Source organism: Epinephelus fuscoguttatus, linkage group LG20 (genome assembly GCF_011397635.1).
Source record: "Epinephelus fuscoguttatus linkage group LG20, E.fuscoguttatus.final_Chr_v1".
In the NCBI taxonomy this organism is placed as follows: domain Eukaryota; kingdom Metazoa; phylum Chordata; class Actinopteri; order Perciformes; family Serranidae; genus Epinephelus; species Epinephelus fuscoguttatus.
This window is the reverse complement of record NC_064771.1, coordinates 21,585,534-21,612,701: the sequence shown is the minus strand read 5'-3', so window position 1 is coordinate 21,612,701 and position 27,168 is coordinate 21,585,534. Positions and strand designations below refer to the sequence as shown.

Genomic DNA, 27,168 nt, shown 5'->3' with positions numbered 1-27,168 from the left:
TGAATGTTGCTGAAAAAAACCTGTCATGTGGCACAAACGCAGTGGTGAGAAGGGGTCAGTGGTAAGATTTAGGCAACAAAACTACTTGGTTATGGTTAGGAAAAGATCCTGGCTGGCACTATATAGTCATGTGAAGCAACTCAAGCAAGGCGTTGGCAGTTAGGCAACAAAACCATAAACTACATGGTTATGGTTAGGAAAACATTGCGGAAGTCACTAAAAACACAACGGCTTTGAGTAGCATAAACGCGGAGGTAAGACGGCAACAAAACTACGTGGTTATAGTTAGGAAACGTTTGCGGATGACGCAACAAAGCACCCGCCTTGAGTGGCATAAACAAGGCTTGAAACGTTGCAGTGTGTTGCTACAAAGCACCTAGCTTTGAATGACATAAACGCACCTTGAAACGTTGTGGTGTGGCACAAACATGACTGGGAAGGCAGCAGTGTGTTGCGAAAAAACCCACCTGGCTTTGAGTTGCATAAATGCAGCTGAAGAGATTGCGGTGTGTCACTACAAAAAATCCCAGCTTTGAATGACACAAATACGCCTGGAGATGTATCGCTAAAAAATAAAAACACTAGTCTTGTGTGGCACAAACATGGCTAGAAAGGCAGCGATGTGTCACCAGAAAAACACCAGTCTTTGAGTGGCACAAATGCAGAAAGGAAAGCGATGTTGTTATTTGTTTGTCACAAACGAGCTTGTAATATAACACTGATTGTTCCTTTGTGTTGGCAACTTCAACACTTTTTCTCTCGGCTACTTTTCAAATATGGCTAAACAAATTATCATGTCTTTATTTAATCTATTTATTACTCATTCTAAATTTTAGAAACCCAGATGGGGATGACAAGCCTTGGTGTTATTATAAGAATCAAGGCATACTGAAATGGGACTACTGCAAAGTCAAGAAATGCTCTGAAGGTGAACACACACACACACACACACACACACACACACACACACACACACACATACACAGTATGTAGTGTATGCTCACACTGTGCTCACTCTTCTCTGATGTTCCCCAGTCACTCCACCCTCACCAGTCCAACCAGTGCCAGGCCCTGCACAGTTCTCCCAGTGTGGGATATCCCAGAGCCAGCCTGTTCGCAATAGCAGGATTTTTGGGGGCAGCAAGTCTCTCCCTGGTGCCCACCCCTGGCAGGTGTCTGTGCAGGTCAGACAGAAAGGCTCCACTGCTGCATTTGGTCACTTCTGTGGTGGGATCCTCATCACATCCTGCTGGGTCCTCACTGCTGCACACTGCATGTAGGTTTGCATTTTGTTTGTATGCCCTTTCCAACTGCTACTACAAGCTAACTTAGTTCAATTGTTCTTTCAGTGAGCCTCAATATGACTACCAAGTGGTGTTGGGAGGAGTGAACATAGAGAAACAGGAGGAGATGGACCAGACCATCCCGGTCATACAGACGATTCCTCATGAGAACTACAGGGACAGCACAACTGCTCTTTACAACGACGTTGGTTTGTCACATTCATCACATATAATGTCATTTTAAACCAGGATAAACTGCACTCCATAGAGAGGTGTATGCAGATTTGGCATCAGTCTTTTCTGATAATGCGTTACGAATATTGTTTTCATACTCTGAGAAATGTTTATAGAAAGGTAATTTGATTAGTTTACACATCAAATGATTAATGTCACTCACTGTATGTGCTCATTTCCTGTGCAGCTCTGCTTAAACTCCAAGTTACCGACAGCCCTTACTGCGCCAAGGAATCCCGCTTTGTGAAGACAGCATGTCTACCGGACCAGGTGTTCCCCGCTGGAAAGGAGTGTGTGGTCTCCGGATGGGGAGCAACTGAAACACGTAATTAACTATTTATAAAAGTCCTTTCATGTTTTACAAACAGATTATTTTGATAAAGTCATAATTCAGTGTTGTATTTAAAGCTGGGGGGCCTTTAGAGACAGGATGGTCTAGATCGAAGCAGCAGAGGCCAAGATATCCCGAACTTTAGTGTCTAGTTTGGGTTGAGTTCCAAAGACACTGGACCGTTTTTAACGCATAATACAGCTGTGCTCCATTGATTCTAATGCAATTGTTTCAGATTTCCTTCATTTTCAGGCTGGTTTTGTGGATTTGGAGCTAAATGTTGTGCCTGGGGCACGTTGTGTATTAATGATACTCGTTACCTGGAGAGGTTGGAAAAAGATATACGTTTCTTCCCTGTTCCAAAACCAAAATCAAACCCTGCAAAGTGTAGGGTTAGCTAGCTAGCTACTGAAGATATAGCCTGCTGAATGTATACACATGCTGCTTTTGCTTTTTAATGATTATAACAGTGAAACAAAGACCGACCCTGCTGTACAGGAACCACAACCTGATATTCAACCAGCTGTGTCATCACATTGTGTCAAACACTGTTCATCTGCACACACTGTGATGCCACACAGCTGGTTCAATATCAGCAAAGTTTCCCTTTATATTCATTGTCTTGTGTGGCGATCAGCAGTGATGTGGTGGTTCGCTTTTACACTGTGATCTGTAGCCTATAGTTCGGCTTTAGCTTCTAACTATCTTTGATGGACCATCACAAAGGGGCAGGGCTTAGCAAAGGGTCAAAATGTCTTTCATGGAAAAAGCCAGTTTAGTTCTTTATGCCAGTGTTTTTTCTCACTGTCATTTAAACTCACTTTGACCTCCACTTTTCAGAGAGGTACAGCAGCCAGCTGTTGAATGCTCGTGTTTTCCTGATCTCTGACCAGCGATGCAAAGATCCCACAGTCTACGGAAGTGTACTGGACAACAGCATGTTCTGTGCAGGGACTTTGCAGGGCGGCATCGACTCCTGTCAGGTGTGTATGAATGTGAAAAACCTGCATGCAAGGTGCTCATGCAAGAGCTGTTAAAACATTTTTGTGGCTGCATTTAATTGTATTAAATTTAACAGTTTGTGTAAGAGGAGTAGAAGATCCAGACTTCACATGTACATATTCTTAACTTGCTCTTTCTAACTCTACAGGGTGACTCAGGTGGACCGTTGGTGTGTCAGCAGAATGGCACACACTATATCACCGGTGTGGTGAGCTGGGGTTACGGCTGTGCTGAGAGGAACAAGCCTGGTGTCTACGCCAACGTCAACGCATTCACCAGCTGGATCAAAAGCAAGATCAACTGAACTGCACTGATTCATTAATTACTATAGTGTTTGCTGTTTGCCCGAAAAAGTATTATTTTGGAAAAAAATACAGACCTCAGCTCAGTTTGCCTTGAAAAAAAGTTTATTTTATCAGCATTAAAACCAAGCATTTACTCCCAGCCCAGCTTTGAGTTAAAAGGGGCACTGATATAAACTCACCAAGCTGAACCTGCCAGACAAAATGTAGATCACACGTGATTCCAGTCGACCTATACTGCTGTATCACCGAGCCTAGCTCAAAGTGCACTGGATTAGCAGACCTCGTAAGAAAACTTCATGTTTTGCATGGCTGTAATAAAGTTTGTGCCTTGTGCATTTGATCCTGCAGCCTGTGTTTATCTCTAAATATTACAAAAAAAACAAATTATGAAAATATCCTCTGCAGTGCTGGCCGTAACTCTGGTCCAGCTCCATAACTTCTGATCACACTCAATATACAGAAACAAAATGCTGACTTTCTTTTTCATATTTCAAACAGTCAATTTTGTCTTGAATTTAGTTTTGGTAATCTTGATGTTTTTGCTGTAGCTGGTGTCGTACGTGGTCCTTTAGAGGAGATTTAACCAACTCAGAAGATGGATAAAGTGTCAAGAAATACCTTGCATTCAATCTGAAAATAAAGTCTCTTTCTGAAAACCTTCATCACATACAATCCTTTCAACTAACCTGACAAGTCCTGTCCTGATTCAACATGCTTCAATCCCCCCTTTTTTTCTATTTCAACATTTAACAGTTCATTGTTGCACCTACAGAAGCTCCGCTCGACATCTCATGTAACTACAGAGTCATCTCATCAAAGTAGATACCACAAACACCACCTGTAAAGTGGCCATCTCTAAACACTATCACCTATAAAAACTCTGATCTACGCCTCTTCTATCGCAGCAGCTTTACTAGACATGGACGTGTTGACTGTGTTGTGGAGGGCAGCCGATGAGGAGGAGGACGAGGTGGTGCTGGACTTCTTCTCCATGGATTTAAAGGTTTTTGAGGTTGTGGTGGTCGTGGTGGACTTTTTCTGGACCGTCTGGAAGGTCTTCTTCCTCTTGACGTGGAGGACCTCCATGGCGTCCATGTTGACGCCTTGGTTAATCTCCTCGCTGGTCTCCACCTGCTCTGAAGTCTGCTGTTGCTGCTGCTGTAGCTGCTGCTCCATCTGCTGCTGGTGATGCAGCTGAAATAAAGACATGGAGAAAGTTTATTTTCGGTTTCTACTAGAAGATGTTTACATGCTTTAATGTTCTATAAACAGTATTTTCCTCAAATTGTCTGTGCTGGATTCACCATCTGTCTGAAACGCCCGGTTAAAGCGCCTGTCTCTTTAAGACCCCCTCCCAAAAAGCCCATTCACCATCACTGAAGCTGGGGAATGACTGTTAGAGAGTATAGCCACACTTTCTACCATGAAAAATCACCAATAAAAGCTTCTAAACTCAAAAAGTGACAAACAGACATGTTCCAGCGGGAATATGATCCAAAACTGGGGATAAACTCACAACATCGGCAACCAAGATTACATGTTTCCCTGATGTTAGCATGTAGCTATATGTAGCAGTGTATTTCATGTCAGCACTTAGCAGTAGCGTGCCTGAAGTGGATCAAGAAATTTGTCACATACAACATACATGTACATAAAAGGAAATGCATAAAAGGTCCCCTTCATCCCATAAAAAAGTTTTTCTATAGTAAATGACTAGAATTCATCCTCCCTCACCATCATCATGTGCTGATAATTTGCAATAGCCTCGTCAGTGCTGACTCCCTCAGCAAGCCCCAGCTCTGCAGCCCGGCGGGCGAGCTCGGCCTTGTGGGAGCCTGGAGGGGTCCAGCCCACTCCTCTGATCCAGTTCAGGTCTGACTTGTAGTTCACCTGCAACAAAAAGGGAAAAATAATCCGTCATGTTAAGATTTTAGGAATCAAAGTTTTTGAAGTGGGTCCACAGGACAAATAAATGGATGAGGTTAGTTATATTCTTGCCATATTTCAAATTAAAGTTCCCACAAATCAACCAGTATTTATACACTCAAATACTACCCTGCCTTTAAGTTTTCTTGATAAAACTGTATGATTTATAGAACTCATAAATTAACAGATATAACAACACTGGCTGTAACAAACCCCTTTAAAACCTTTTTACAACATACTCTGCATGCAGCATGACTCACGTCACTCTGCAGCTTGTAGGCCTGCTTGGCATGCTTGACATTGAGCTGCTCGGGGTCGCAGGTGTAGTCATGGAGCTTGCGGCGGTAGGTGATGTCACTGGCCTGAGCCTGACTCTTTTTGGCTTGCAGGAACTCTGGCTGGTCGGCATGGATTTTGTAGTGGGCCCGGTCCTCCTTGGATTGGCGTTTGTACTCCAGGTTGCTCTGGAGTTTGCTGGCTGCCAGAGAGTGCACCATCTTAGGGTCGTCCTCCACACAGCGCAGCCCCACCTGTTGGCCTTTGTCCTTCAGATGGGACTCTTTGTAACGGAACTGTGAGAGGGAAGAGGATAAAGTTTTCAGTTTTCAGACAGCTCTCCCAGCTTAATTAAAGTTGTTGATTCTAAATGTAGTTTTAGAGTTTTATAGTAAATGTGGATTAAAATTACATGCAGATACTTCTCAATCCCCTGCCAAAAGAGCTTAGAGCTTCAAATGAATCCTAATTTGTGCTTCAAAAATGTCAAGAAAAACTAAAGTGACTCAAATTCTGTCACAAACTGAATCATCACATGAACTCACATCACTGGCAATTTCTCTGGAGGCCTTGGCGGTTTGGAAGGGAATAGCATCCAGCCTCAGGTCATAGCCCGATGTCTTCACCTGCTCCCCAGATGCCTTGTAAACTTTCTACATGTGAGAATAATTTTCAAGATAAACAAGTCATGAAGTAATATTGGCGGCTTTCGGTGTGTATATAAAATCATTTTCTTGCATTTAGGATTGTGGTAAAGTATGTGAGGCGTGCCTTACATCACTAATCTGCAGGGCGTTCATCTTGGCTCTGACAAAGTCTGGATCGTCTGAGTGTAAAGTGTACTTGTGCATGTCATCATTCTTTCCAGATTTGTACAGCCTCTGCAAAGACATGAGCAGGGTATCAACATTGTCATTAACAGCCCACAACAACCACATGTTTTGTGTTTAGGATTTTACAGTTATAATAAAGAATGAGCCTTTGTATTACTTCTTCAGCATGTTTATATTTTCACCTCACCTCACTGCACTGCTGATAGCTCGTCTTAGCGTGGACAATATCAGGAGAGTCAGTCACTGAGGTGAACTTCAGCCTGTCTGGCAGCTGACGATACTTCTTCTGCATGGAGGAAGACCACACACACACTTTAACAGCATGAACGACAGATGGCTGAGACTTGTGTGCAGAAACCGTTGCACAACTGCTGTGAGTGGGTACAAAAGTGTGGGTCAAAACATTGTACTGTCTCTGTGTTTCATTACTTGAAAATGCATTTAACAGTGGGAAACTACAATAATATGAGTGGTATGTTATGCAGGCTATATCACTGTCAATTAGTATAGTTTTTGTTAAGTGTAAGTATGTCATAGGAAAGTAATAACAAATGTCATAAAAAGTCATGGTATAGTATGTCAAAAAAAATGATTAAAAAGTCAGTATAGTACAGCATGAAAAAAAATAATAAAAAACAATATTATGTTGCCAAAAATCAGGAAAAGAAGTCATAGTATAGCATGTTGTCAGAAATCATGAAAAAAAGTCAGAGTATAGCATGTTGTTATAATGGCACTAAAATGATACCAAGTAAAGAATTTTGAATTAAAATGCTCTCAAATAGTTAGTTTAGCTGTTAAATATTTAAAAATCTCTCCCGGGGGAAAATCTCCCAAAGCCATCTGAAGGGTTTGGTTGCAGAAGGTGGCATTTGAAAAATTCAAAGGTTTTCAAACAACACTGAGACCTCCATGTAAGGAACGAAAGAAAGGCACATATTTTCTTTCTGGTCATATTATCATGAGGGTGGTAAGGTGTGCATTATAGACATATTTCAACTCATACCATTTGAGACATCTACTCACATCACTAATTAGTTCTCCAGCCTTCTTAGCCGACTCCAGCTGAGGTGCGCCCACACCGTCCCAGGCCACTCCTTTCATGAAGTTAAGGTCTGACTTGTAGAGTTTCTACACATGAGACGACATAACGCGTCAGTCGAGTTGAATCATTTCAGTAACTTCCCCTTCATCATCCACGCCTCTCACCTCACTCTGCAGGTTGTAAGCCGCTTTGGCCCACTTGACCTTCATGTCATCGGGCAGCACCGTGTACTCGTGCAGCCTCTTCCTGTAGTCCTGATCGCTGGCAAGGGCCTGGGCGTTCTTAGCTGTCACCAGGTTGATCATGTCTGGGGTGAGGTGGTACTGCCCGCTGGCTGTCAGCGCATCCTTGCGGTACTCCTGGTCGCTGGCCAGCCGGCCTGCATGCAGGCAGTGCAGGAGACGCGGGTCTTCCAAGACGCTTTTGACCCCGATGTGCTTCCCTTTTTCCAGCAGGTGGTCGTGTTTGTACTTGATCTGAAGAGACACAGAAGTAACAGCTATCGTTTACTGCAACTTAATGTCATATATCTGCAATAAATCCTTCTTTTCTTCTTCTTTGTATGATCATTTGGTTGCATTGTAGGCATTTGATATATGCATGAGGTCTCTCTTCAGCTGGATATTTTGGACAAATATCAGTAATAGTGTTTAGTCTAGTATGACCTTACATCACTGGCGATGCCTGTGGAGCTCTTAGCAGCCTGAAAGGGGATGTCCTGCATGGTGAGTTTGTAGCCCTGAGCCCTCAGTGTGTGCCAGGACTCTCTGTACTTGATCTGAAGCAGAGACACAAACACCAAATGAACATTAACCTTAAATAACACACACTGTGAAAAAAGAAGTCGCAGCTGTTTGCAGTATATTGTATGATGCAAAGGCCACAGGAACTGCTACTACCTCACTAAAGTTGGCTGCGTTGATCTTTGCCTGTGTGATCTCTGGCCTCTCTGTTGTGATAGTGTAGTTATGCTGGTCATTCACCCCCTTCTGTTTGTACAGACGCTGAGGGAGAGATGTAAAACAGCTGTGTAATGTTGACACACAAGGATTTGCAAGTGCAACTTGACTGAGCAAATAAAAAAATAGAAAACTAGGACAGAAGTGAAACAAGAAGCTTGGTGTCTCACTTCATTTGTGATCTGTCCGCTGATTTTGGCATGGACGATGTCTGGAGAGTCAGCGACAGAGGTGTGCCTGAAGTTGTACGGCTGCTGACGGTACTTTTTCTGTTAGAGAGGAAACAACAAAATGAATCTCTGTTGTTAAGTTTTGCTGATTTAAAGGTAAATTAAGACAGTGTTTTGTTTTTTATTGTCAAGGAAATCAACATTAAAAATCCAGAAAACGACAATATCAACACACAAGAAATGTTCATGATTACAAATCGTAGATATGACTTGGGAGCATGGAACCCTGGGAACAGGATACCAACTACATGTGGGCACGAGCATAAAAACAATGATAAAAAGGAAAGGAGGATGTCTTACATCACTGATGAGGTCTGTGGCCCTCTTGGAGCCTTCAATCTGCAGAGCCCCGGTGGCGATCCAGGCTGCACCGCGCAGGTAGTTGAGGTCAGAGCGATACACTTTCTATGACAAACACACACATCACAATACAACGTTCAAACATCCAGTTGGATCACTCCTTTAGACTTTGAGCTGTTCATTACTGAGGTGACACTGCCTTGTGTGGCGGCTAAAACACTTCAAAGTATTACAAACTAGCAATAGAAGCACTTAAACATTTAAACAACATAGTGGAAAGCCTGTATGGTGTGTATATGTGATATCCAATAGGTCGAACATTGGCTGAAAAAGTGTAAATTACAAACCGATGTAGCAGCTACCTCACCTCACTCTGCAGGGCGTACGCTTTCTTGGCCGCCTGCACCGTCATGTCATCGGCCACCGTGGTGTACTTATGCAGGGTGAGCCTGTAGTCCTGATCACTGACCAGCGACTGGGCCTTTTTAGCATGGGAGACCTCCAGCATGTCCATGGGCAGGTGGAACTTGGAGAGCTCCTTCGCAGAGTCCTGCTTGTATTTGATCTGGAGAGGGAGAAATAGACAAGGCAGAGAGTGTTTGTAAAATATTACTGGAATTTTGTCCTCTGAGGTACAGTTAGGAGGTTACTTACGTCACTCTGCAGCTTGCTGGCATGGACTGAGTGAGCGATGTTGATGTCATCCTGCAGTCCCTTGGATCCGATCATCTTGCCTTTGGTCTTCTCAAATTGTTCTTTGTACTTTTGCTGAAATGACAAATCATTCACTTTCAAGATACTGCTGTAAGATACTGTGTAAAATGTTTCAACAGTGTGTTGAATAGACAGTTAACCCTAAGAGACTTGCAGGATCACCGCCAATCAGATGACATACTTTCTTTACGGGGCTATGGCACACTCATTTTTTTAAGATTGTGAGGTAGGCTAAATTTTGGCGAGGGGAAAAACTGGCATGGCCATTTTCAGAGGAGTCTTTTGACCTCTCACCTCAAGATATCTGAATGAAAATGAGTTCTATGGGTACCAACGATTCCCCCCTTCACAGACATACCCACTTTTTGTTAATTCCATGCAGTTGTAGCATGCATTCATGATAAACGTATTATTTTTGCCTATTAGAAACTTAGTGCATTTGCAAGCTCACATCACTGAGGATCTCTGCAGACGCTTTGGCCGACTGGAAAGGAATGGCATCCAGACGCAGCTTGTATCCGCCGTCACGTAACTTCATCCAAGATTCCTTGTAACAGCTCTGTAAACACACAGATGTACAAACTGAGTTCCACATGGAAGACCTCACACACACACACACACACACACAAAGGCAGCTGACTGTATGACTGATTTACTGTTTGATGGATTTCATGTGTCTCCGTGTGAGTTCTGGACAGTGTGGTTTTACCTCGCTGAGGTTCATGGCATTGAGCTTGGCCTGAACCATCTCAGGAAGCTCCCCGCTGAGGGTGTAGTTGTGCTTCAAGTTTTCACCCTTCTCCCTGTACAACCTCTGCAAAAACAGAAAGGCATTTAGTAATAGATTTTTTTTTTCACGTCCATATATTTTGCACTTTTATCTATTTTAAATTAAATGTTATTTTTAAATCTGTAAATTGATATTTAATTCAATTTATTTCAATTCAATTTAATTTGAAAAGCAAAAAGGGGGGTAAATAAATACATTTAATTAATTAATTAATTTCTTACTGAACATTACATTTTACCTCTGTCTATTTGTATACCTCATATATCTCAGGTTTTATGTGCAGTAGCAGACTTGTTTAGTTTGGCACAGCCCCCAAGTGCAGCCAAAAAAGAGCACAAGTTTACATTTTTTTAGCAAGATGTGAAAAATCATAACCATTGCAGCTGACACAAACACATCAGGGTTACTGCATTTTAGCTGCTGGCTGTATCTGTTGCATTAAATTAACAACAGCTGAACTTACATCAACAGCCAGTTTGTTGCTGAGTTTGGCTTGGATCATCTCTGGAGTGTCTTCAACGCTGGTAAACTTCAGAGCACTCACGTCCTGGCGGTACTTTTTCTAGATATGAAAATGACAAAGAGATGTCATTGGAAGATGAAGATACAAAATGGATGCACATGCATGCAGTGAACAGTAGAGGGAACAATATCATCACAAACTGTCGTACCAACAAATTAACAGCCTGGCAAAATTAAACAAAAGCAACTGGTCTTTTTTAACTATATTTTTGTAAGACAGACAAATGAACAGTAGATATAAGATACATAGAGAGAAAGAGGTCAACTCAGGAGGAACTCAAGGCTCTGCTCTATTAATGTTCAGTCTGTCATTTCAGGTCTAATGTTGGTAACCCTGACTGGAACGACCCTTAAAATAAGTGGCTGCTTATGTGGAGGTCATGAATAGAGTCTGGCGTTTTCCACTCTGTACTAGAAGTGTCATGGAAATAATTTCATGCACCATTTGAATTAACAAAAACAGCATTTATAAAAGACTCTGAGGATAAGAAGGGTGGTGGAACAGAGAGGTAAAAGGTTAATAAGGTGCGAGTTTAAAGCACAATCAGTTTGCGAGATTATATCTATAGAAATTTAACGTATTGATGTGAAATATTTGATTTTTAAAAAATGTTTTCTTGTTGATTCTTTCCCCCTAAATGTATTAAATATGAATTTAAATCAAGGTTTTTAAACGACCATCAGAGCCTGGAAGTTCCCGCGATAAAGCTGCTGTCACCAAATCATGCACTCATTGAACTAAGAGGATCTGGGCACCAACAAGCTTTTAGGAAACTGGATACTGCAAAGAGAGATGCTGCCCAGCTTTCCTTTAAGGTAATTTCTGCTCTCCCTTTCTAAAAAATTGTGATGTAAGATTTCAATGTAAGCAACATGGACCCACAAACCTAATTTATTTGGTAAAGAGAAATAAAAGGACAGAAGCCGCCCTAATTATTACCGAAGTCGAATCTTTTCATGTGTGACAGCTTCAATTACTACTATCAGTCTGGTCTCTTGTTATAGCCGTGTGTAGACCACGTACTTAACCCAGTTTCTAGAGAACAGGAGTGGTCTGCAGCTCTTTAAATACATCCTGACCTAAGCTGTAAACCTAGATATGTGCCTACCAGTCGCATGTTACACAGTCATGCTTATCACTTTCTCATGCGCCCTGTGCTAATTTACCCATATAGTTCTCCAGTTATAAATAGTGTGTGGTTAATCACACACTGCATGTTAATTGGTTTGAATTACATCTGACTTCCTATACAATTACCATAAATGAGGGAAACGTTAATGAAGGTCAATGACGGAAACTGCTGCTGTCGGTTAGCAGTCAACCATGTCAGTGAAAACATTTCCCCTTTCAATTAAAGGAGACCTATGATGCTTTTTCTAATTTTCTGTCATGTATATAATGTCACAATGTCGGATATTCATATTACTCATGGTCAAAGTTTCAAATGATGAGGGAAAAAAAAAGTAAAAGGTTGAAGGTTACCTCGCTGACGAGCTCCCCGGCTTTCTTCGCCTGCTGGACATCCAGAGATTTTGAGGCCTCCCAGCCGACGCCCTTCATCCAGTTCAGATCTGATCTGTATTGTTTCTAAACACAGACACACAGAGTTTACTTTTCGCAGTCATGTAGCGAATAAATCACTGAAGCATAACGCAAGTTGTTATTTGAAAGTCTAACAACGACACTTACATCGCTCTGTAGTCCATAGGCCTTCTTAGCCCAGGCGACGTTCATGTCAGTTGGCAGAGTCGTGTATTCATGGAGGAACGTCCTGTAATTGGTCTCGGTTGCCAGATCTTGAGCCTTCTTGGCGTGGCTGATGTTGAGCATATCCAGAGACACACTGGGGGACAAGATGGATTCCAGTCAGTATATGAATATGAATATATGAAGATTTATGGCCAGTTCTCGTGGTTCTTTGGTAATTGGGGTCATTATCACTTACAAAGACAGATACTAATGCACCTAATTTTGCCGAGGACTTTATCAAGGTGAAGGCCTGTGGGGTCTTCTCTCTTCGCACATGTTGTAACCTTTTGAAATGAGTCAAAAGGGCTCGACTTGGATTCATCCCCTCCTGCGCCTGCATCTCCTGGCCTTTGTTTGGTCTTTCTTTTGTTTTGCTTCACAACTCCCTACACTACACTATTCTTCACCCACTAACATCTACACCACTGACTTAATGATTAAATACACTTCATTCATAGTCGACAGAAATAAAATAAAACTCATAAAAGCCGTTTTGACTCCTCTTTGCACTGTTCCAACGATGAACAGCTCCGGTTTGGTTTAAATAATCCCTTAATTCCTGCAGTTCAACGTTAAAATATGCTGACTCTATTCACACTAAGTTAAGCTAAAATACTGCTTATTTATATGGAGTCTGGTTAGTTTGACGGTGCCGATTTTGGGGTTGTTTCTGGTTTAACAGAAGGAATATCTATAACAAAATGGTCCATCTCTGTAGGGATCATTTTGATAATGTCAGACACTCTGAGCTTGTCAGTGGTAGTGGATGTGACATGGTGGTGTACATATCTCTAAAATGGTTTAACGCAGCCTGTTTTGCTGCTGCTGGCTGCAACGCTCTCACTCAATACTGGACCAGTTTCAAAAACTGTTGTTCCTATTAGTCACTTAGACACAAAAACATGGGGAAATAATTGAAAAAAAATGACGCGTCCTTTTAACTGTATTCACTCGGAGTCTCAGGATATATCTGGATATGAAGGACTAAGATTGGAGACAAGTGTTAAAGCCTCACCTGAATTTGGTCTTAGTGTCCTCATAGTGCTTCTTGTAGTTGCGGTCGCTTTGTAGTTTGGTGGCCAGAGCGGTGTGAGCCATCTGAGAGTCATCACTGACAGACTTAATGCCAATCACCTTGCCTTTGTTTCTCTCATACTGCTCCCTATATTTGATCTGCGAGGGGACAAGATATTAGTGGTTTTACAAAAAAGCCTGTGAATTAAATTATTGCACAATAAACATTTTTTTTCTTCAGGTACATAATAAGTTGAAATATATTTAACATTATTGCATATTAAAAAAAAAATTAAAGGTGCACACTGTTTTTAGAATAACTCACATCACTAGCCAGGTCTCTTTTGGCTCTGGCAGTAAGAATAGAGAGAGAATCCAAACGCAGCTCGAAGCCCTTCTCCCTCTGCTTCTCCCAGTTGCTCTTGTACACTTTCTAAAAAAAAAATAAGAAGATATTAATCTGTTTTATCAGGCATTTATATAGAATCATGTGTTGATGACCATAAACAGGACATGGTGAACCAGCGGTCAGGTCATACAATCAGAGCTGCATTATATGCTTTACTGTTTGTGTAACCTCCTCCTCAGCTCTGAGCATTAATTGTTGACCTCAATTAAAGTGAAGGCCGCAAGAAACATGGCTGCTATAGCTACTGTGCAGCATGAGAAACATAGGATATAAATGAAAGGGAAAATCATGGTAGTTAAAGTGCACTGCTCAAAACCCTCAACAGTCACACTGAGCCCTGAGGTACACATCACAACAATATTGGAAGAGGAAAGAAAATTTTCTATGCACCAGTTTAACAACTGTATTTACTGTTTATAAAGCAACACGTAAGGCTGGGGTAGGCAGTTTTATTTTGGCGTCATTGCAAGAAAATCCAGTGCTAAACTACTAAACTAAACTAGCCACTCCAACATTAGAAACAACTGCCTATGCTGCATAGCAACCAGGTCTGTTGTAATCACGTACGAGGCTCTAAATGATCTGGCACTAGAGTACCGTACCATACTGTCCAAACAGGCCCCTCAGGTCTGCTAGTCTGGGTCTTCTAACTGTTCCAGAGTCCAGGATAAAGACAAAGGGTGATTGAGCCCTTTGCCTTTTTGCTCCTCGGCTTTGGAGCAGCCTCCCACTGAGCATCAGATCAGCTGACTCTTCCTGACAGCTGACAGACTTATTGTGCATATTGGAGTGTATGTATTTGCAGCCATGTGTACATGTCTGCATGTTTACAGGTATATCTGTGTTTAAGTGTACATGTTGGTGTAGGCGTACGTATACTCAGCTTAAAAAGTGCCTCACGAATAAAGTTAGCATTATTATTAAAAAAGAAAGACGGACTCATCAAAGGGAAAGTCCAAAAGAAGGTCTGACAATAAACCAAACAAAACGTGTCAATATTGGCAATCAGCTTCAGAGATCAAGGGAAAATGTTACTAACAGTTTAGCCTTTCGCCAACTGAAACCAAAGGCTCACAGCTGTAGTTAAATTAGTTCATGTTTATATCTAGCTAGAGCCTTGAATCACAGTGTGACATCTAATAGGGCTTTACAGGCAAAGCCCTTTAGTCAGCCTCTGTAGCAGCTCGAAATTTAGCCAGCGCAAACCCCAGCTGCTGGCTGAAGGTGCGGCTCCAGAGCTGCTGCCCGCTCTAATCCTGGCAAAGTAGTCTTACTTTTGGGGAGTGAGGTGGAGGGACCTCAGCTAACTTGCTAATTCTTGTTTTATTTGTGGTCTCAACAGAGAGAGGGAGGGGGGCTAGGAAGGGCTGAGTGAATGTGGTATGCACAGCTCTAAAATAAAATAAGGTTATATGAATCAATGTATGGGAAACACTGGGTTTGTGGTGGAGGGGGCATAGGACAGAGAGGGGGGAGTATGCAGGAGGGTGGTGTATTTTCATATTCTACAGAGGTTTTTTTTGCCTTTTCCAGAAAGCTGCCTACCACGGCTTTAAAAATCTTGAGAATTCATGGTCGTAATTATATTCTAAAGCTTTCGCATACCTCAGTGTTATCATATATCTGCTCATTGTGATGTAATTCAGCGAACTTACCCCACTAAGAAGGTCTGCGTTGGCTTTTGCTTGTCTGAAGAGCGGCTCATCTTTTGTCATGGTGTACTGATGTATTATCTGCTCTGTGTTTGCTCTGTACGCCAGCTGGAAGTCACATTCAGACAGACATAAGATGTGAGAGTGCACCCTAATTAAATGTACATGATTACAGCTTTTAAGTGAAGACCTTACATCACTCTGGAGCTCCTGGCTCTTCTTGGCGTGTTGGATGGAGAGATCGTTCGCCACCTGGGTGAACTTGATGCTGTCTGCCTTCTGACGGTATTTATTCTGTGAGGAATAGGGCAGCAGGTACAGCAGATGAACAGTGTGTCTCATAGAGTGTAAAGTTAATTAGCAAACTCAAACATGCACACACAGACACAGAATTGTACTGACATCACTGAGCAGCTCTCCAGCTTTCTTGGCCTGGGTGATGTTCAGACATCCTTCAGTCTCCCAGCCCACTCCTTTCATCCAGTTCAGATCTGAGCGATACTGGTTCTGTGGAGCAACAGATCATTAACCAAGGAAAATATTTTTATATTTGAATAACACACTGGGGCTCAACCCTTCCTCTTGTCTCTCACCTCGCTTTGCAGGGAGTAAGCCTTCTTTGCCTGCTGGACCTTGATGTCATCAGGCATGACGGTGTAGTCATGCAGCTTTGTGCGATACTCCAGGTCGCTGGCGAGGGCCTGAGCCTTTTTGGCGTGGCTCAGGTTGATCATATCCAGAGGAAGGCTGTACTGGGCCTGGCTCTCCTTGGAGCCCTTCTTGTACGCAATCTGAAGTGGGGGTGATTAAAAAAAAAGATTAATTTTGAGTGCGCACATATACTGCAGCTGTAAAAATTGTTTATTACTTATCAGATGACTTCTGCTTACATCACTGCTCATCTTGGCCACTTGAAGAGAGTGCAGCGTCTTGGAGTCGCTCATGTTGACGCCCACTGCCTTTTCCTTGTTCTTCAAGTAGGTCTCTTTGTATTTAATCTGAAACACATGTGCGCCCGACTTAATTTAATCTGCCAGATATATCATTTGATTAAACCCACTTAGGTTTTTGCTCAGACATTAGCTCTGTCTCATATCTTGCTTACATCACTTGCAAGGTCACGGGAAGCCTTCGCTGCTTTGACACTCAAGTCATCAACGCCGATGTCACAGGCTTTTGACTTGGTTTTCTCCCACTCTTCCTTATATTTGATCTGGAGTGATGAAAATCAAATGATCAGACTATAAAGAATGAGATTTTCTGTAACCAGGTGAATGCCTCAAATGCAGGCGTGTGTGTACATTATGTGTGGGAGTGTCTGCGTTTACTTACGTCACTACACAAGGCAGCATTGGCTTTGGCCGTCTTGATCTGGGGCAGGTCCTGGGACAGTGTGTACTGATGTTTGGTCTCTTCATAGCCTTTCTTGTAATTTAGCTAAATGATACATGAATAACACATTCAGCCTTCCACAGTCCGCTCAGCGCTGATAAAGTAGTGATCATTATCAATCATTGGTGTAATGCAGTTTACTTACATTGCTGACGAGCTGAGCATTTTTCCTCGCCAAAATAATCTCCGGCGTTTCTGCCGCTTGACTGTACTTGACCTGGTCTATGTGCTGCCTGTAGTTCTTCTGCAGTCACAAAGGAAACATTTTTTACAAATAATAAATCTATCACATAACATGATCCACGCACATTTTTACAATTGTAATTTTTCTTGCCATTTTAATGCAATTTGCATCTGCGTTACATGTTTATAGAGGCTGAGGGATTGGATTGGGTTTGAGTAAACTCACATCTTTCAGTGGGTCCAGTTTCCTTTGGCTTTTGTAGCCTGGTGTGAGCGTGGCTGGGTAGTTGTATTCACCCTGCTCTTGTTCACAGCTTTGTTTGTAAGAAATCTGGAATTTCATGTTAGAGGTTTCATAAATTAATCCCAATCAAACATAGGTTGAAGTAAACATTTGTCCACAGATTATATAGTAAATACAACACTGATTATGCCTATGTTTTTTTGCCAGGCACAGAGAAAAGGTGAAGGTGAATAGCTGTTTAAAATCCCAAATGTCAGGATAGTCCTTAACGACGAAACTGGATCTAAGCAGAACCAATTTTCAAAATTTCGCGACTTCATTTAAGTAGTTTTAAATAGGTGGGTCTGTAAGACAGTTGGTTGCAATACCTGCACTGTTAACCACTTAAATTTGCACTACTATCATGAGCATATCTACTGTAGTAGCAGCTCTACCTCTCTCTAGTAGTCCTGGGACAGGTCTATCATTGCACTTCTGTGTGTTTTTATTCTTATGTTTTTTTATTCTTTTTACCTACTTTTTTCTATCCACATGTGTATGTGTCTTTGTATGTATGTGTTGTGGAAAAAGCCACTGGGTACCTTAATTTTCATCAGGATTACTTAAGTATCTATCTATCTATCTATCTATCTATCTATCTATCTATCTATCTAGGGCACAACAGTGAAGCTCCTACTGCAGTGTGCTATGCCCTAAAACAGGCATGGTAGCAAAAATGTAGCATGGAATATGGAATGAAATGCCTTTGTGTCTACATATACAGTTGACACAAAGGGCAAAAGTTATCTGGCCTGACTACAGCAGACATGAAATATGCGGTGACGATGGCAGTCTGTTGATGTGATGTGTTTCCCTTTGGCACAGCTGATCACACCCGCTTTTCCTAAATTGTCGGTGTCAAACATCTTGGTGCACAGTTTACATCCATCGTACGGTCTGCCTCTCTCTCGAGCCATAAATAATAATCATCGCTCAAAAGCCATACATTGTACATGCACTTGCATTTGCGGAGAAGTAAACTTGCGGTGCTTGCTTACTTTATACGCTCAACGTAAAACGTCATGTAAACACAACGGGCAATATCGTACGATAAAGGACATGACCTCGTTTGTTTTTACTGAGCTCCTCCTCCTCCTCTGCTTACTTACATCACTAGCCAGTTTCCTGGCCTTCATGGCATGCATGGTCTTCTTGTCGATTCCTGAGTCTTCATAGTGGCCCTTCATGTTGGTGGTGTACTTCTCTTTGTATTTGTTCTTTTAAAGATAAGAGAGATGAGGAAAAAATCAGCATGCAGGATCATCTTACATAACCATTTTATCCACACATTTGCCTACATGACATAACAGTAAGGCCAAATAAATATTTCTATAGGTTAGTAGTACTGAATTTTTTTAAATATACTTACATCACTGGTGAACTTGGCCACTTTAGCAGCATTTTGAAACTGCGGTGTCTCACAGAAATTGATGCTGTGACCTTTGGTGTTCTCCAAGTCCTTCTTATACTCCACCTGTTAGAGAAGATGGAAAATTACAGCTGCTTTTTTGTTACATTTTTCACTGCAGCCCTCCTTTGTTGTTTCTGAACAGTCAGAGCTATACCTTTCTGGCACTTTGTTATGTGCTAAATATAAAGACAATGCCGCCAAACAGTCACCGTCACTGACACTCCATCATCACTCAGGAGTCACTGAGACAAACTGTCAGTCTTAAACATGTACTGCAGAGCTTAAAAATGACAGCGTGGAGCCATTTAACTTGTCAGCTTTGCCACAAAAATACCACAGATGGAGAGTTTTGTCACCTTTATGCATTTAAGCTAAATCGGAGCACAGTTCACAAACCATTGTGGCATTTCTATGTCACATTCCCAACACTTGGAATAGTAGCCCAAGAGCAGAGCGCTGTGTTGCTGTGTGAGGTAACATTAGTTTGACGGGATGTCCCGTGGCCTTGGAGTGAAGCTGTAACCACACCGGACAGGCATGTCAGAGATGCCGAAAATGCAGGTTGGGTGGCTTCGTGTCTGCTGGAAACTGACACAGTATGTCCAATATTTCAAGCTCTTATATATATATACACACACACACACACACACACACACACACACTGTACAGCAACATGTTAACCTGGAAATGCTCCTCTGGGTTTTGTCTTGATGATCAAGTAAAGACGGTTGTTCAGTTATGTTTCTTTTATCTTAAAATAATCTTAAAAATCAGATCTTTTGTATCCTTTGAGTATTCACATAGGGTTGCCCATGCCTTTATTTTTTTCTTGTCTTGATTTCTCCAGTCCCCTCTACACAGGTATTACCCAGGCTTCGCTCTATCGGCTTTAACTTGTCCAAAATGCTGCTGCTTTCAAGAAAACTAGATCACATAACTCCAATTCTGACTTTATTTTATTTCATTTCATTTTATTTTATTAGTTATCATTGTTTAATTGTATCTTATCTTGTTGTGAAGCACTTGTTAAGAAAAATGCTATATAAAGTTTTTCATTATCACTGACATCCTGACGATCGCTCATGAAGAAGCTCACCTCACTGACAATCTTGTTGATCTTTCGGGCGTTCTTTAGAGTCAGGTTGTCCTCGGACGTCAGGCTATGGAAGTGTGAGGTGCCCTTCATCTTGTCTAAGTCCTTCTTGTACTTGAGCTGCAGAGGGATGACAGATGATTGAGTGCATAGGAGGACAATATGTTGTGTTTCTATAGGATCAGGAGCTTAGCGGTGCACACACACAGAGTCTAATTTAGTCGGTGTGAAGGGTTTAAAGAATGACAACACGGGGAGGGTTTCTCATTGTGGTCCCTCATCTATTCTGCCCATTGATGACAAGGCCAGATGACGGATGAAGCTGTAGCTCTTACACTCTGCACTCTGTTATGCCTTGACAGCATTTACAACCAGTTCACATGGTTACACAGCAGATACAGGCTCCCTTTTTAGACAGACCAGCCTTCTAGTTACTTTAATGTTAGACTAAAGTTGTAGTGAAGTGAAAGGTCCACTGTATGTATCAAAACTATGGTATATACAGTGTTTATAAGCTCTGCACTAAGGGTTTTATTTGGAAATGAATGTTGCTGTCAGGTTGATACTCACAGTGCTTGCATTTTCCTGAGCCTTCTTTGCAAGATGATAACCAGGAGTGATCATGGCAGGGAAGCTTCCTTTGCCTCGCTGCTGCTCGTACTGCTCAGTGTAGGCAATCTGCAAACGCAGGATGACTTATTTTAAATTCCAAAAATACAGCAAGTTCTACAAATAATTCAGAAAGCGCTATCAACAAGTTTCTGAGACTTTTTAGTGGGTTGATATTAAATTAATTAAACTGCGTCACACAGGTGTCAGTCATGGTAACACAACACTGTGGGCCTGAATCCCAACTCACACCAAAACAATCTACTGATCTACAGACAGCCTTCTACATTAAAACCTATTAAGAAAAGACTAAAGTAAATTTCTTACCTGGCTGAAGTTCTCTGCATTTTCTCTGGCGTGAGCGGCTTCAGTGACTGCTACCTCAGCGCTGGCTTTACCTCTCATCTCCTGTTCATACATCTGACGATACTTTATCTGGTGGGACATGAAGAACATTACCAACCACTGATCTGCAACAATGTTAATGCGTACATGTGTATGTTTTTTACAGTGGATACTTACGTCACTGGCCTGCTCACTGGCCTTCTTTGACATCATGTATCCAGGTGTCAGATGTGCAGGAAAACTTCCTTTACCTCTCTGCTGCTCATACTCTTCTGTGTAGGCATACTGGGGGAAAAAAGCAATGATTCAGGTGCACACCTATACGAAACTATCAACTACTTAATACTCAATTAGTCTTGTTGGTGACATCTGGACTAAAGTACAGCAAATACAGTTATCATGAAAGGTTTAAAGCTTACATCGCTAACAATTTGTCCTTGTTTCTTAGCCAGAAGCACCTCTGGGGGGTCAACAAACGTGGTGTACTTTGAAACTCTCTCCTCATGTCCTTTTTTATACTCCACCTGCAAATTAAGAAAACAAAGACCTTATTTTTGGCTCATTATAAAGTCCCAAAAACCACTGACAGAGACACATATTAAACAAATATCACTTACGCTACTGGCCAAAGTATTGGCCGTCTTAGCTGCCTGGTAACCTGGTGTTATCATGGCAGGGAAGCTGCCTTTCCCTTTGGACTGCTCATATTCCTCTGTGTAATTCACCTGCCAAATAAGCATAAAATCAGTCAATGCATTTGACCAATACTGATGTAAAACAGAGTTTCATTTTGCTTGTTAGCCATTTACAAAAAGTGAACTCACATTACTGATGGCCTTCTGGGCCTGAGACATGGTTACTATCTCCTGGCTGGTCACCATGCTGGAGCTCCATGACTGCTGCTGGGAGAACTCAGACTGAGACTGAAAGGCCTGTTTGGATGTTGAGGATAGAGCTTGATCATTTTCATTTCACAAGACAGGTAATCTACCACCTTTCATGCCTTTAGGGCATTTAAATCAGCCATCCAATTCTGTCTAATTCTTCTCTGCTTTACTTAGACTGTGGTAATTTAGAAGCTTATTGCATCAACAGCAACAGCCTATTAAAGTAAGTGACTTGACTACTTTCATCTGTGATCACTGAATATAAATACTTAAATGTTATTGATTATTTGGAGTCAGAAAATGGATCAGTGCACAAGAAACTAAAAGGGTAAAGAAGAAAAATTGTTTGCTTTATATGTATATTAAGGGGGAAACAGGACAGCTGTTTACTTTAACTTATCATCATTAAGTAAATGTTGATAGCACAGTGGCTGCAGATTAATGACACCATTAACGTTTAAATTGGTTCCCCATAAGCCTTGTTTTCAGTATGCAATTCTGTGCCACCGGGTACGATCTCCAGGGAAAATGGAGGCTTGATTTACAGCACAAAGGAAGTCCGTCAATCATTGCACAACCAAAACAGGAAGAGCATAGCACTTTGTTTTTCCCAATAGCTATCGGCAGCTATCCCCAGTTAGAGTATCAGCTCTTTGCAGTTACTATCCCTGGAAATGGCAGACCGTGGAACAACCAGCGTAACTGGAAGCTGTGGTAGAAGCAAGGCTCTCAGGAAACCAGAAAGCGATTTGGTTTTCTTTGCGACAGCAGCGGCAACAATGAAAGCACTTGAAATGCTAGGGGGCGAACAAGGGCAGGGTAATATGGAGGAAATTAAATATCACAATATTTTTGGCCAAATACCTCTACGTGGATATTGTGACAATATTGTGGACTATTGGTTCTTTCATAAAATATTTACACAGTCACATTTTTGATAAATAATCATCAGTAATGTGGATGTAATGACTAAGTGGGGAAAGGCAAGTAATAGAACAGCTAGAACAGTCTGGTAAGTTCAGAAAATCACGTCACTTTACTGTAATGCAGCTTTCAAAACCAGGACAAGACAACACTTATGATATTGTGATATCCAAAGTTTTAGATGATATCTAGTCTCATGCACCGATCAGCCAAAACATTACAACCACTGGTGGGTGAAGTAAATAAAACTCATCATCTTGTTCTACTGGGAAACCTTGGGTCCTGGCAATCATTCGGATGCCATACTGCAAAAACTGCTCAGGAATGGCCCAAGGAATGTGATGAAGAGCTCATCCACCTGTCTTAAAAAATTCCCCAAATCCCAGTCTGATTGATTCATGGGGCATGCCGGTATCCCAAAGGTACCCACAATCCATGGTGGGGGCCTCCTTGGATCAGACTCTGACCTGTTGAGGCATGGACACAGGACCTCTGGGGGTGTCCTGTGATGTCTGGCACCAGTGTGATGGTGGCAGATCCTTTCAGTCCTGTGAGTTGTGAGATGAGGTACCAGCACATCTCACGAATGCTTGATCAGATTGGGATCTGGGGAATTTTGAGGCCAGGTCGATACCTTGAGCTCTTTGTCATGATCCTTGGGCCATTCCTGAGCAGCTTTTGCAGTGCAAAATGGTGCATTGTCCTGCTGGGGGGTCCACTGACACTAGGGAGTGCTGTTGTCATGAGGGGGGTACTTGGTATGCAATGGCGTTTAGGTGGGTGGGGCATGTCAGGTGGCATCCACATGAATGCCAGGACCAAAGGTTTCCCAGCAGAACATTGCATTGTAGCAAGAAGTTCAATGTTATTCACTTCACCTGTCAGTGGTTTTAATGTTTTGGCTGATCGGTGTATCATGATGTTTAAAGTTATTTCAGGAAAGATCAGAATCAAGGAAACTCCCTTTCACTGGGTGTAATGGCCAGTTGCTCTAACTGGGAGCTCACCTGACTGGCCATCTGACTGGCTAGGCGAGCCTTCTCCAGCTCCATGGACCTCATATCATGGTGGAAGGTAGACATAAAGCGCTCGCCATCTTCGCGATACTTCAGCTGCACATGGACGACAAGCATTAAGCCAAGGCCAGCACACAATTGCAGATGCACACTTGAGACAGAGACATACAGCACCCACTTTGGTAGCCGGATGCGTGACAACACAAAATAACTAAAAGAAACGTAAAGCCCTGACTGATACTACCCTGACTTAAGAGCCAAACATCACTCAACAGTATTCTTATGCTGTCAACTTCAAACCAGACAACCTGAGCTCACATGCTTAATGATGAAGGGATAATATTAGTGTGCTGTTTATTAATAACCAAATTGCTCCAGTAAAGATGAAGACGGACCTGCCAGGAAAGATCCAGAGAGGAACACTGAGTGATGAAACTCTGAGCTGTTTGCTAATGATCCTTAAGCTATAGAAATGTTTAAAACTAATATTAGAATAGCTTAATAGCAGGGGATACGAGTGATTCTCTGGAGCATCATGGCTAAAGCACTAACAATAAACACTAAAAATATATTTAAGTACGAGTGTCACCAAGAAACTAATAAAAACAAAAGCTCTGCATGGTAACCAAAGCAAGAGTGGATGGGGTTGAGGGTCACTCAGCATGGTCTGAACTCTGTCCCCAGATCAAATATCAACACGCTAAGTCCCAAATCTTTCTAGTGGCATATAGCGGTAGCTGATGAGCTTGCTAGCTCACTGCTAATATAAGCATAAGAACATTACATGAACTCGCAGACACAGACAGGCGCAGACGGACGGGAACAGGTGGCGGGGCAGAGGAGAGGAAGGGATGCGAGGCTGTCTTTCCTGACGTATAATTTTAGCCCCCCGAAGCATAAAGTGGGCTAAGCAGAGGGGGTTGTCTCACTTCTGTCACAGGAACAGAAATAAACCTGAGCCGCACTCTCCATTCCAAACCGCTGCCGTCACCATGGACTCAGAGCGGACATCCACCTCTCGAAGTAATGCATACATCTGCTTTGGGTCAGATCTTGAGATGATGGTACGTGTGTTTGCAGGTTGATAGATCTGAGTCATCTGTGAGCTGATCAGTGGTTTTGAGGGATAAAACAGGGAAGCAGAATTGTCTATTTTCAATTACATTTTGGGATTTTCAAACAATGTGCCCACGCAAAAAACATTTCTTCTAATTAAGAATAAACTGGTATACTATTAATAAATGGAGGTCTTGTTGTAATGCATGAGTCAGTTTCTTTTTTAAAACCTAAACCAACACAATGACCACTATGAATAGCGATCTCGTGACAAACTGATGATAAATGATCATTCTGTTCATGACATAGACAGTAACTTATGTCAGCCTGTCAACAATGCACCTTGACTCAGACCAAGGCCGAGATATTTGGTATCGTGTTGCCGCCTGTGTGTTTTTGCATGTGACATCATCTCACCTCGCTGCTCGCCTTGCTTTGCTTCTTCGCGTTGATGTTGATGGGGGTCTCGTAGACGCTTGTGAATGTGTTGTTCCTTGGATTGTGTCTGGAGGGAGGAGATATTTAAAAAAAAAAGGTCATTGTTTTAATCGCCAATCTTAAATTCATGGAAACAAATGGATAAAGGGGATCTACTTTCCCCCAAAAATGTGATGTAAGTGATGTCATCAGGTGTAACATGTGTTTGGTACTTACACAGAGCAGTAAGGCCTCTTCTTGTGGCTGACAAAGTTGTTGGCAGTGAGCACCATCTTACAGACGTCACAGTGAAAACATGCTTTATGCCAGTTCTGATGGAGAAAGAGACAAATTTTATTATTTCAGAGGGTTCTAAAAGTGGCAATAGACATGTTTTTTGCTTTTATGTATCATTATGAAGCAAGGGTGTAGGTTTTCTTTCAACTTTGGGTTGGCTCAAGAACTTTCTTGCATCATTTCCTGCATTCTGGTGTATTTTTCTGCACAATTTTGTGCCTTTTTTGCATCAGTTTAAGGTAGAAATCTCTTAAATTTTATCCAAATAAGAGTCCTTTGCTACTTTCATGTTTTTATTGGGTAAATAAATAAATGCACATGTTCTAAATATTGAGAGAGGCATTTCCACTGTTTCCCCTGCGAAATGTACGCCTATGTTATCAAGTATATGTCGATTGCACAGTGTAATAGCTGTACAAAAATGACGTCAGCGTTTAGATGGGTTTCCTACAAGCCTCACTTTCACTGCCACCGGGTCCGATTCCCAGGGAAACCGAAGGCTCGTTTTATGGCACAAAGGAAGTGTGAAAACGATTGTACCACTAGAACAGGAAGTGGATGGCACTTTTCTTTTACCTGGTAATTATTGGTGGCTATCCCCAGTTACTTTCAGTGTAAGTTCTTTGCAGTGACTATCGCCAATAGCGATAATGGTGGATTGTAAAACAACCGAAGTAACTGTGAAAATTATGCTAGTTGCTTGGCTCTGAGGAAAATGGAAAGTGATGTGGTTGTTTTTTGCGACAGCGGTGCCAAAAAAAGTACGACTTGAGGGTTTGCAAAGTTGTCTGTTTCCACTTTGAAATTGAATTTGACTCTCTACATTTTTTTTTTTAAATGACTAGTTTATCATATAGAAAGAAAAAAATAAAACTTGAACAGGTCATTTCTGGTAACATCATATTAATATGGCAGCCTTAATTGAACAAGGACCAAAATAATGGCTGCAATCACAACATGATCTTCAAACGGGGCTCACTGACTAGTCTTTAAATATAGCTTTCCTGTGATTGTTAAACTGTACACCTCTTTGCTTTTAATCTCACAAGGTTTTAAAAATACATCTCTCAGCAGCAACCAGTCACAGCTACATGGACGTTATTTTTATGCTGGGTAGCGATCATCAAACATCTACAGATGGTCTCCACCTACAGTTTTACCCTTTGACAAATGTGTTCTCACCGTTGACTGAAAAATATAAATTCCAGTGCTTTACATTTTGATGTGAATACAGACTGTCTTGTTACTTTTACAGCTGTTTTAAGTGTTTTGAAATTCATTTTTATTATCAAATATTAAAGAAAACACTAGCAATTTTCTCAGGATGTCGCTATTCTGTGTGTTACCTGGTCGATGCAGTTGATCTTCTCAGCTGGGTAGACCACAAACCCACACCTGGCACAGGACTGCATGGTGAATGCTTGTCCTTCTCCCAAAAAATCTTCAGAAAAGAAAAAATATCAGAAGTGAACTAATAAGAAATGCTGGCCAAAGATGGGTCAGTCAGGCGGGCAGGCAGGCAGGCAGGCAACAGTTTGGTGGAGGAACTGGCAGTGACTCCCAGACAGTCGTGGTAGTGCGTCTCTGGTGGTGGTAAACTTAGCTCTGTGACTGTGAAACTCTGAAACTGTCTCTTACTTGACACCATGTCCCGCCATGGACCAGCCCCCTTCCACGTAC

General features: G+C 41.9%; 2 protein-coding genes across 3 annotated transcripts in view; one reads left to right on the top strand and one right to left on the bottom strand.

The window, feature by feature from the left end:
* The window catches only part of LOC125880734 (hyaluronan-binding protein 2-like), an 8,313-nt gene extending 4,818 nt beyond the window's left edge, over positions 1-3,495 (top strand). Inside the window, exons 8-13 of the mRNA XM_049563449.1 lie at positions 837-928; positions 1,036-1,276; positions 1,350-1,492; positions 1,705-1,842; positions 2,689-2,831; positions 2,999-3,495. Coding sequence (XP_049419406.1) covers positions 837-928; positions 1,036-1,276; positions 1,350-1,492; positions 1,705-1,842; positions 2,689-2,831; positions 2,999-3,154 — 913 coding nt within the window. The 3' untranslated portion in view covers positions 3,155-3,495. The remainder of the gene's footprint in view (positions 1-836; positions 929-1,035; positions 1,277-1,349; positions 1,493-1,704; positions 1,843-2,688; positions 2,832-2,998) is intronic.
* On the bottom strand, positions 3,236-27,168 carry LOC125880733 (nebulin-related anchoring protein). Of its 2 annotated transcripts, XM_049563447.1 has the most exons (43): positions 26,835-27,168; positions 25,429-25,523; positions 25,192-25,279; positions 23,710-23,814; positions 21,716-21,823; positions 21,509-21,616; positions 21,311-21,415; positions 21,069-21,176; positions 20,874-20,981; positions 20,508-20,615; positions 19,941-20,057; positions 18,803-18,907; positions 18,543-18,650; positions 17,377-17,481; positions 17,113-17,211; positions 16,908-17,012; positions 16,681-16,788; positions 16,466-16,573; positions 16,169-16,366; positions 15,978-16,082; positions 15,771-15,869; positions 15,579-15,683; positions 13,840-13,947; positions 13,516-13,673; positions 12,441-12,594; positions 12,234-12,338; positions 10,692-10,790; positions 10,148-10,252; positions 9,890-9,997; positions 9,379-9,492; positions 9,092-9,289; positions 8,725-8,829; positions 8,365-8,463; positions 8,135-8,239; positions 7,906-8,013; positions 7,400-7,711; positions 7,217-7,321; positions 6,378-6,476; positions 6,134-6,238; positions 5,903-6,010; positions 5,342-5,653; positions 4,890-5,045; positions 3,236-4,349 (listed from the first exon to the last, which is right to left on the bottom strand). In XM_049563447.1, exons 1-43 carry the CDS (start codon positions 26,898-26,900, stop codon positions 4,041-4,043), a joined length of 5,433 nt encoding a protein of 1,810 aa, XP_049419404.1. In that variant the 5' UTR covers positions 26,901-27,168; the 3' UTR covers positions 3,236-4,040. The 2 variants fall into 2 exon arrangements, with proteins under 2 accessions (XP_049419404.1, XP_049419405.1); XM_049563448.1 differs by lacking the exon at positions 23,710-23,814 and having other exon boundaries at positions 26,835-27,164.

What these genes read in the sequence shown, in the direction of transcription:
- LOC125880733 (XM_049563447.1), bottom strand. Translation starts at nt 26,900, where the DNA reads ATGCAGTCCTGTGCCAGGTGTGGGTTTGTGGTCTACCCAGCTGAGAAG. An exon ending in GCGGACAGATCACAAATGAA is followed by an intron (nt 8,240 to 8,364) that starts GTGAGACACCAA and finishes TCTCTCCCTCAG; the next exon opens with CGTCTGTACAAACAGAAGGG. An exon ending in CTGGAGAACTAATTAGTGAT is followed by an intron (nt 6,477 to 7,216) that starts GTGAGTAGATGT and finishes TCCTCCATGCAG; the next exon opens with AAGAAGTATCGTCAGCTGCC.